The 10,923-nt window shown below is 43.2% G+C and overlaps 1 protein-coding gene across 2 annotated transcripts in view; it reads right to left on the bottom strand.

Moving 5' to 3' along the window:
* scaper (S-phase cyclin A-associated protein in the ER) overlaps positions 1–10,923 on the bottom strand; it is a 77,455-nt gene that overhangs the window by 49,492 nt on the left and 17,040 nt on the right. For both annotated transcript variants that reach the window (XM_030765931.1, XM_030765932.1), the window contains 3 exons: positions 6,688–6,824; positions 636–701; positions 213–339 (listed from right to left, as the gene is read on the bottom strand). In XM_030765931.1, the coding sequence (XP_030621791.1) occupies positions 213–339; positions 636–701; positions 6,688–6,824 (330 nt within the window). The remainder of the gene's footprint in view (positions 1–212; positions 340–635; positions 702–6,687; positions 6,825–10,923) is intronic.

Below are 10,923 nucleotides of genomic sequence, written 5' to 3'. Positions count from 1 at the left end.
TAAATTTCAAATTTCTTTAAATGTCCACTTGTCGTTTATTCTAGAGAGTCAAAGAAACTTCCAGAAATAATATGTGAGCCATTTTTGGAGACAAAAAAAAACCCAAAACTGAAAGCAGTGAGAGGCATTCTTAAAGGTGATGTTAAGTCCATAACATACCACTGTGAGTGAAGCTTGGCAGGGGTAAAGCGTTGTGACAATGCCAGACTTACCTGTTTCTCCAGGATACGGGAGATCTCCCCCAGCGTTCTGTTCAGACCAGACACCCTGTTATTAGCCCACTGGCCAGTGTCCTGCCCCTGCAGCTGCTTCAACAGGTCCTTCACCAGACGCTGCAGCCTGGACAAGCATGGATAAAGTCAGGATGAGAGAGAGGAAAGAAAAGTGCAAAGAAAGGGGTGCAGAGAGAGACAGAGACAGAGAGAGACAGAGACAGAGAGAGAGAGAGTATGTGTGTGTGTCTAGAAATATGAGCTGGCACAACTTACAGTATGCTGGAAAACATTCATGTGTCACATAAACCTATCTTTCATCCTAATTTGAACAACATTTAGAGAAAGAGCATCTCCTGTAATTACATTTTTGATGGCTCAAACTTGAGTGAGTACGATGTTATGCCGGTGAAAGGAACTCACTTGGCCTTGTAAGGAGAATCTGGGATCTGGGTCTTTGCCTCCACAGAAGTCTCGTACTCCTTCGCCCTGAGAGAGAGAGAGACAAAGAGAGAGAGAGAGAGAGAGAGAGAGAGAGAGAGGAGGAGAGAGAGACGGAGGGAGGAAGACAAACAGTCACTTATTGACAGAGACGGGACTCACCTAGCTGTCAGTGTAAGGACAGCAAGAGATAAGAGAACCGTGCCAACAAAGGAAAGGTCACAGGGTCAAGCTAAGCCTCAAACTGTTTATTTAGTCTGTCAGCTGCTCTGTCAGGCACATCAGAAACAGTCATAGACAGCTAAATCACAGGTACGTACTCCTCAGAGCTGCTGGGAGCTGTCTGCTCTCTCGAGGAGTTTGCATTACGTCTCTTTAGAAGCACAATGCGCTATCAGCATTAACCAGCAGCAACAAAGCTGGGAAGGACAGCAATGCCCATGAAGTAATTCTCAGAACAACGGACTGGGAGAGGAGCACATGTCTGCGATGAGCATGGGTATGTGTCAGTCCTGGCCCATAGCTCCTGAGCTCCAGTAACAAACTAGAGCAGATTCCTGTGAGTCAAGCGTCTGAGGCTCAAAGATAAGAATGATCGATCAGGTCCTGAGCGATCAGCTGATGGATTTACGGCTTAGGACTGATAAACTCTGGCCCTTTCCGGAAGACAAGATGTGGAGTGTTCCCAGAAAGTCCTAGTAAAGACCAACACAAGCCAAATGTGTTCTAAGACCTAAGGAGACCAGCCTCTCAGGTCAGCGGAGCTCAATGAAAGCAAAAATTAAGTTGTAGTCAACATAATCGGTGCTATGCATCAACTTGAAAAAAGCATTTACTCTGTTATCTCAGCATTTAGCCATGTTGTCACGGCAATAAAAAAAAAAAAAATCTATTGACATACGGGTATCAATTACATGTGATCCATCAAACGTTTAATTACCGATCAACCAAAGAGTCGGGTAAAAGAACTCGACTGAGATCAAATGTTTTCGGCTGGCTTAAAGAGGGATTTAAAAAGAAAAAAAAAAAAAAGAAGAGGCATGAGTTCTCATCTCTGAGGGTGATAAATCTGTCTGAGCAGAGAATGAGCGGCATGCCAGTTTGATAACACGTCGCTGAGGACGGGTGGGCTTGGCCTCGGGGCCTAAGAATCTTACCCAGCGCGTATATAACAAGCCTGCTCCAGTGGAAACTTATCCATCCACTCTAAACACAGAGAGACCCACACAAGACCAAGGACACTAAAAAAAAAAAGGCTGCACTTCCGTCTGACTGAACAAGGGAAGTTTCTTTGGCTCTTAAAGATAACCTTGCAAAATGAATCGGTGCACAAACAGAGAAATGTGTGGTGGTGTATGCCAATGTACAGCTCAGGCTCAGAGTACAGCTCAGGCTCAGAGTACAAGTCAGTACAGCTCAGGCTCAGAGTACAAGTCAGTACAGCTCAGGCTCAGAGTACAGCTCAGGCCTAGAGTACAGCTCAGGCTCAGAAAAGCAGCGAGCCGCCGTCACTCCGCTCACGGCATCCAAAGTGAAACTGCTAAAGCCCCTCTGGGTAACAAAGAGGAGCTACGCAGCCAGGGAATGCCAGCAAGATCCCAGAGGGCTGAAATTCCCTTAATGTACACAGGGTCCACAGACAGACAGACAGACAGACAGACAGACAGACAGGCACACTGACCGCCCACGCCTATAAAATGAGTAAGGTGATTCAACTATATTGCTCTTGTAGTATTATTTACTGTATCCTCTGAGGAGACACACATAAAGAATGCACCGGAGCTTTCAGAGGAGCCTGAACCGCCCTGGGTCCTTTTGTCATTCGCCATATTAGAATATTCATCTCTGACAGGTTTACGTCCGCTCAGGTTAAACGGAGAGCAATCGCTGGGCAGTTTTTCACTGGCTACGACAGCCCCTGTTAAATGGGCTGGGATCATAAATATTAGTAATCAGCAATAAGGGGGGAGTGGAAGCACAAAGCTACAATGCAGAACTAATAATCAATTCATCATGACCTGCCCCTCAATTCACCCCCACTGATGTTAGATACAGACAGGCACCACCGTAAAAACGTCTCTGGACAAATAAAAAAAAAAAAAAAAAAGAGAGAGAAACAAACCAAAAAAACCCCCACAAAAAAACACAAACAGGGTCTATCCTTTTTTAAATTTCCTTTTTTTTACTGCTACCAGCTCAGGTGCTCACTGCTCCCAATTAAAGCAAACATTTGGCTGAACTGTACGGCAGTATTTCATATTGGGTTTGGGAGGTTCTCACTAAAACAAGGGTACAACATGACAACTGATTTAAAAGGGAAAAACAATAAATAAATGAATAAATAAAAATGTGTGTGTGTATATACACACAGGCACACACAAACACACATATGTAAACACACACACACACACACACACATATATCTTTTTTACTTTTTTTTTTTTTTACATGCACACATTTTTATTTTATGTATTCATCTTATCTATTTTGCTTGACCATATATACATATGTGTGTGTGTGTGTATATATATATAAATATTATATATATATATATATACACACACACACACACACACACACATATACTAGAGGTGTAACGGTATACGTATTTGTACTGTGCCGTTCAGTACAGGACGTTCGGTTCGGTGCTAGTTGTGTTCGGTTAAGTATGCGTCGCTCAAGTGAATCTAGTCTAGCTTTAACCACGCATGTTACGTGCATAACTTTTTTATGCTCTGATGGTCAGTCAACCGAAATGTTAGCGAAGAAAGTGATACTTAAAAAGATACCGTGGGCCCTCTCTTCTACAGTTCTGTGTGCGGAACTAAAATTAAGAACTCACTTTCCTCTCCGATTCCATAACGGAGCCGTAACTTAGCAACTGAATTATCACATGTTCAGTGATGCAGCCTCATAAGTATGGCGACCGCAAAGCCAGAGATTCATTATTATTTATTATTATTCATGTATATACACACACAAACACACACACACATATATATATAATATATACACACACATACATAAACAGTAAAACAATTAACCAACTAATTTAAATACACTGATGAACTACCACTGAGCATAACAGAAGTTGTAGATGTGACACAGATTTGTAAATTTTGAGGAAACGGCGCGCATGTGGTTAAGTGTGTTGGGAGTGAACAGGTCAGGGCTGGTGGTTTTGATAAGCAGGACGACCTCCACCGGGCTTGGTTCTAAGGGGTTCTGTGTGTGCACTCGTCCCTCTATCCCCCCCCCCAACCCCTTCCACAGGACCATTCAGACGGGAGAGGCAGGCGTAGTGACCAGCTCCCTGTATTTCAAACAGGGGGTCTTTGTGTGTCCAACTTTCTGGCTGATGTGCGGCAGTACACTGAGAGCTCTGTTCCCACGAAAACCCTTGCAGCCAAAGTCTGTGCGCATGGCGGATCAAATACAACCAAACTAAAGTTATAAAGCTCACATCCAACGCTGACACGGACTGACACGGCACTTTCATGCTAATTAGAAACACATATGTTCGCACGCGGGGAGGGGGGGGGAGGGGGTCTGTATATTTCAAAAAATAAATCAGCCTGACTGGGAAATTACGCCACCCACCCTTTCCTTCTTTTTTTTTTTTTTCCTCTCCGCTCATCATGACCACAGGTTTGCCAGCTTAACGATGACAATAGGGGACAGGGCGACCTGGGAGGGCTGGAGAAAGACTCTCCAGCGTTTTACACACGCCATGCTGTGCTCCTATAAAACGCCTCATTTCCAGCCCTCAGTGTGGCGGCTCACCTCTGTTCCTGTGGAGGAGTAGGACGGGGGGAGGGGGGGGGGGTTGATTTATGAGCTTGTAGCGCCAGCTCTCTCTGAGTGCTAGTCACAGCAAGGCTCAGGGTCTGAGTGACGGGGAACAGAGCAAGACTCATGCTGTCACCCCCACGTCCAAGCCCCACACCGCCGCCTCAAAACCACTGTCATATCCATAACAGCACCTCAGCACTCAAGGGGAAGAGAAAAAAAAGGAACTTTCACCCCCCCTCCTTGCCCCCCCACCAGTTTTAACTACATTAGTCTGTTAGTGGTATATAGAGAAGGCGATTTACCATGCAGCGCACGTTAAAACAATTCAATGGTCTGTTGAATGAAGGGGAAAAAACTCTGAGAAGGCTTTGGATTGTAGCTGTCAGCCTGCTATAGTTAAAGAAGTCCCAAAAACCTTTCCGTTTTTAGCCTCCCAAATCACAGTTACACTTTTAACAGCAGAGACACGGGACGGCACTTGCGTAACTGCGAGGCATTATTTTGTTCACATGGGTGTGTGTGTTGCTCAAAGGACTACAATTCTCCCTGAGGTGTTCCTCAAGAACTTATTTCTGGTCCAGTTTTGTTCTCTCTGTGCTACACATTCTTCCAATGGGCAAGTCCATTTAGTAAGGTGGTGTAAATTTCCACAGAATCCTATAGGTATCTGTAGAGCCAGAGGACGCCAACACTCTCAATTGTGCTTGTCCTTCACACAGACAAATTTTTTAGTGGACAATCAAAAAAAGACCAGAATATCTGTTTTCGTCTCATATAAAGTTAGGAATAGGCACGGGGGGAAAATGATTTGAGTAAACTTGTCACGTCCTGGTCTTTTGGTCAAAACTGTCTATACAGTTGACAATATACCTGTAACAGCCTCGTCTTTATGCTCTGTTTTTCCTAACATGCTATGACGTAGGCCAGTGGCAAACTCCTGCAGGGTTTTGTACTTTAGTCACCTGAGCTGCTCCACAACTTATTTTCTCTGAAAATATATATCAAAAAGGATCTTTTCTGGACTGTGAGCTGTACTAAATATTACAGCCAGAACAAATTGCACTTTTAACACTTTAAAAAAAAAGCCCAAAGCATACTTTAAATGTATCATTCAATTCTAACGCTTTATGTCATAATTTTGATCAAATTCTCACTGTATTATGTCAGATTTTATATGGAGTATTTGTTTACATTTTTTAAACCTGTGATTTTCTGTAAAGATTATTCTATTATCTGGAAATGGGCAAGACGCAAAAAAAAAAAAAAAGAAAAAGAAAAAGAAAAAATCTGAAGACCACTTTGAAAATGAATTCCGTGAAATATATGTATACATACAATTTTTTTTTAATGACAAGAATCATAGTGGTGATAACATGGTATTTCAAGTGGACTGTTTATGATGCCAATATGAAGTTTGTGTATTCAATCTGTTAAAGTGGTTTTTGTGGTTTAATTGTTTATTCAGAGGAAGCAGGCGTAGGACAGTAACCGGGAGTGATGAAGAAGAATAGCACGGTATAGAGTTTTTGCAAAAACACAGCCAGCTTTGAACACAGAAATGTCACTAATCACTAAAAGCATTAATCACTAATACCTCTGCCGCCTTCTCTCTCAGACACACACACATTCACATCATTTTAGCCCCTTCTTCAACAGCCACACCCACAAACTCACATACTTACACACGCACCCGCACTCACTCACACACACACATACATACACACACACACAGAGAGAGTTGTGACAAGCAACAAAATTGATTGGGCCCAGGTCTAGGATGTGACACCGTGGCGCGTTGCCTCCTATTTGTTGATTACTATTGATTTTCTTTGATACTTCATTTAAAAATCAATAGCCTAGAGAAAGAAAAATAGGCATGGTTTACACATACTTTAACATACTATTGTGCACTGGAGGAGGCTTCAGTTTTGGCAGGAATGTGGCAGCCAATTAGGACAAAAGCTCTTAACAGGTGAAAGCAGGGGGCCCCAGATCGATTCGGAGTTTTCCTCCCCAATCACAGAAAGTGGTCATAAATTAAACTCATCAGTGTTGCTCTGCAGACAAGCATGATGCACATCGCGTCTGCTCTCCATCTCCTTGTCACTCATAAAGCTCTCACGCACCTCGCCGTCTTTTATTGATATGAAAGCTTCTTACATACAGAGAGAGAGAGACAGACACAGAGAGAAGAGGAGAGAGAGAGGGAGAGAAAAAGAGTCCAAACGGAGGAGTGCCTCACCTTGAGTTCATTCTTGCCCGGAGTTTCTTTGCCTTTTTCCGGGCCTTCTGTCTTTCCTCTCCATCTTTCACACTCTCTGAAGCCACTGAGGTATCTGTCACTATGTCAACGATATACTTCTTTACGGACAGGTGCTCCTGTGAAAAAACCAACCAACCGTTCTGTTCAGAAAACAAAAGACCTCACAAACTTCTCAAAAAGTGAAATGTTTATAAGAAACGACAAGCCCTCTTGACATCATAGTTTCGTGGGCAAATTTTCAAATGATTTTGTAGTAGCATACTAAACGAAAAGTTCAAAAGTTTTAGTGAGGGGCAAACAAACAGAAAACACTGTGACCACAGAGTACGTTTGGTTAAGCTCAACTGCACAGCTTCCTTTAGTCAAGCAAAGTCACCTCATTATTTCTTCTATAACACAAAAAAGGTGATACTTGGGGTGTGTCCAAGGCATGTCAACTTTGGACAGAAGTCTTTGTATTGGACCACGGTGCGACACAAAGCATCAAAACACCAATTCATGGGAATCTTGGTAGCATTCCTTTTTTTACAGTAGGTAGGTGACAAAGACAGCTGACTGGCTCTCAACCCTAGACCCCTGACTGTAAGAGAGACCTGCTCCATTGTGGCTGCAGGTGTAACTCTCATTGTGTTGTATGTTCGGCCCTCACGGCTGGGGCATTGTGTCCCGTAATTATCGGGGCATCTCCCAACACTTGATGCTCGTTTGAAGACGGGTCCCCGCGGAAACGCTGAGGGGGCCGAGGTTTCACTCCTCGTCTAGTGTGAGTCGGGCCTCTCTGATGATGCTGATATTTCCATGGGAAGAAAGGGCGGATGTAACTCAATTTAAACGACATGATGCATGTGCCAGAAACCAATTATCCAATTACGCTGTCATCCGGCACCTCTGAGGGTGGGAGCAGCGGCGAGATAAGAGTTTCCACTGAGCACGCTTGGCAGATTGGGGGGGGGGGGGGGGGGGGTGCACCATTCTAAGTGACAGAGTCCACCCTCCCCCACACTCTGCCCTATGGCTGGGGCTGGCAGGCGAAACTCTTTACACAGAGATGACAGGTCTTGGTGTACATAAGTCAAGTTTCATTTAAAAAAATCAAAACCCTGACAATAAGGCTTATTTCTTTTTGTGTATTGGGCTTATTTGTTTATTAGAAAAACACTAATTCTTATTTGAGAAAGAAAAAAAAAATCAGGAAATTCCATTGAGATGAGGGGGAGAAATTACTGCTCTTATGACTACCACATGAGGAGTGCCTATAGGACCATCCGACAGCAGATAATACTTAACCTGCAACTGCACGCAAATTACAACATGGAATTGGTAGTGTGATTTTCATCTTTTTTTTTTTTTTACAAAACAGCATGTAACTGGTTAATTAGTTTTACTTCACAAAATTAGATTCATTTTTGTAATTTGTAATTTAGGGTTGAAGTTAATAATTAAAACCTGAACAGTCTTGTTCTAAAGATTTCATGGCTGCAATATTTACACAAATTGTTTTTAAAGCGAAACAATCGTTATACCTTACTGTCCAGACATGACGTGTTTAAGATAACACACGTTGGCTTTGACTCTAAAGAAGAAGTACAGAAAGAGACAGTCTTACTGCGTTACAAGCAAAATTCCAACAGGAACTGTTCTCTGGAGCTGATCCTAAAGCTATTTAGGTATCTGTGAGATGACCGATCAAACACATCTCAGCGCCCACTAAAATAAGTAAAGTCAGCACGTCAACACAAGTGTGTCAGCAAATCAGCTTGTCCATGGAGCAATCTAAATTAGAAATCAAATTTCAGAAACAGGGATAATAACAGTATTGGTTTTTGGATTCTCAGACTAGAGTCATTGAGGAGGAGGAGCGATTCACTAAAATTGCACAGAGCCGACTGACGGGAATTCTGACCTTCACAAAGTTACTCTTCATGGGACAGAAAGAACTGAGGAACTGAGAAACTGAAAACAGGTTAAGCTGAACAATGACAAGGTGTCAGTGGTTAAAACAAAAGTTTATCAGCACAATGAAGATTTAATGACCTCAAACGCAAACATACTTGAATGCTCGACACCTGTTCTTAATGAATTAGTTCAATGACAAAACTCAAAAAAAAAAAAAAACCTAAAAAAAAAAGCAACTAGCCACCTAATAGAAGTCCTTTCACGTTTGTATATGGGACATATTGTATTTCCTAGCATGGGATAAGTGTGTGTGTGTGTGTGTGTGTGTGTGAGAGAGAGAGAGATGGGGGCTTGGGGGGGGGGCGACCCCTATATCCCCTGGGAGCAGGAGTTGAGCGCTGCAGTCATAACCATAGGCCTGCTTTGCCAGAGAGGCATCTGCTCAGTAATCTCTCTGAAAGGCGATCTACTCCTCCTGCCACGCGGCTAATGGGATTGTTTCTGTAACACCTCAAAGACATGGACCATCTTGAGATTATATCAGGGGGTCAAAACGGGAGTGTCAAAAACGGGATCCCCCTCAGCTACCATTCTCAAAGCTGAAGTTTTTGATACACACAATAAACAACTAAACTGAACCACTGGTCCAATATCCCCGGTATTTAAAAAGTAATAATAATAACAACAATCCCCAAAGAAGTCCTTTTTCAGCTCAATGGAGCAGTAATTTAGGAATATAAAAAAAAACTGTTACATTTTATCAGGTACATTCCGTCATAGCCATATTTTCTTTACTCAACCCCCCCCTCCCCCCCCCACCCCCCCAAAAATTGAATTGACAGTTCTGTAAAAACCATGTCAAAAATAATCAAAGAGAACCATCAGTGTATAATGCTCTCTCCAGAGGCTATAAAATATATTCTCTCTGATAAGTAGCTATTAAGGATGTATGATGGACAGGTGTCCAGCTATGCCAGACACACAATAGGGAATTGAGAGAAGGAAGAAAAAAAAAAAAAAAAAAAGAGAGTGAGAGAGTGTGGCCAGAGGGCAGAACAGACTGATGATACCAAACATCGCTTCTGCAGGGAGTAACAGGAGAGCCTTCCGAAAACATCACACCTATACCTATGCCTGCACAGGACCACCCCCCCCCCCCCCAAAGAACGGTCCCTGTGTCAAAGTGATATATTCCCCTTCCTCCGGCCTTTTGTCTGTCACAAAAGCAATGCGGGATGGCTTTCCTCCCAGCGTGAAACAGACAGCTGTATGTCATCCAGGTAGACTGTAAAGACACAGCGGGATCAGGTGACAGTCCACCCCCATTCACACGGCTTTGCTATCACACTATCTATTCATATGACCGCATTACACTGACAGCACCCTAAGAGCGATCGCTCTCCCGGCAAATAGTGCAAATAATGCAAATAAGTGCAACACTACTGTCACTCTTCCACGTCTTAGTCACGTCATTTGTGTTGGTCTGAGACCACAGCTCAGCACAAAGTGGCCAAGACTGTTGCAAAAAAAAAAAATTAATAAATAAATTTAAAAAAGAATGAATGAAATGAGTGGAAATGAGAAGCGGTGCGTATGCAGAGGTCAGTGGTGTTTTTCGTCTGGAGTCAAGGGTGAGTCGTAAATAACCGCCTCCTGTGTCAAACCCGAGGGGTCAGGAGCATCACATATGTCACGTTAAAACAGGACGTATGACAACCAATAAAGGGAAGTAGAGAGAGAGAATTGAGACGGCAATTGTGAACGTTTCCCTGGGACACATCGATCCAGCGCTGTTGATAATCACCTTATTTTAAAATTAATTCTCGAGTCTTTAAAACATGAGAATATGACAAAATATGAGGACGGCGGGGGCGGCTAGGCTCGCCTCCGCGGAAAAACTACGCCGTGACCTCTGAACGGTTCAGCCAACCATCTTAATTTTAATTAAAAATCTTTCACCGCCACAAGAATTATGGAAGTCGGGACTGGAAAATAGTTGGCAGTTGCGTGAATGAAATACAACCCACCAAAACGGTGGGAGACATAAATAAAAGTAGGCCAAGCCATAGCGAACATTTCCAAACAAAACTCCACGGTCGGGCAGCCTTCAGCAGGAGAACTGGAAATGGCCTGGTACCAAAGCTATGAGATGCCATGCGATGCGATGTCGCTCCGCATGCCAAGAATATCCCCTTCAGGTTCAGAAGGGAGAGTGTTCATTTCCAATTAGCGCGTGGGACAGCTCTGATTAATACACGGACGATCTGCTTGTGCCAACAAGCTGCAATAACTCTCGGTGCACAGTCAAGTTTCTTTCAC

The sequence above is a fragment of the Chanos chanos genome, chromosome 2 (genome assembly GCF_902362185.1).
Source record: "Chanos chanos chromosome 2, fChaCha1.1, whole genome shotgun sequence".
Classification (NCBI taxonomy): domain Eukaryota; kingdom Metazoa; phylum Chordata; class Actinopteri; order Gonorynchiformes; family Chanidae; genus Chanos; species Chanos chanos.
This window is presented reverse-complemented; position numbering and strand designations above follow the sequence as displayed.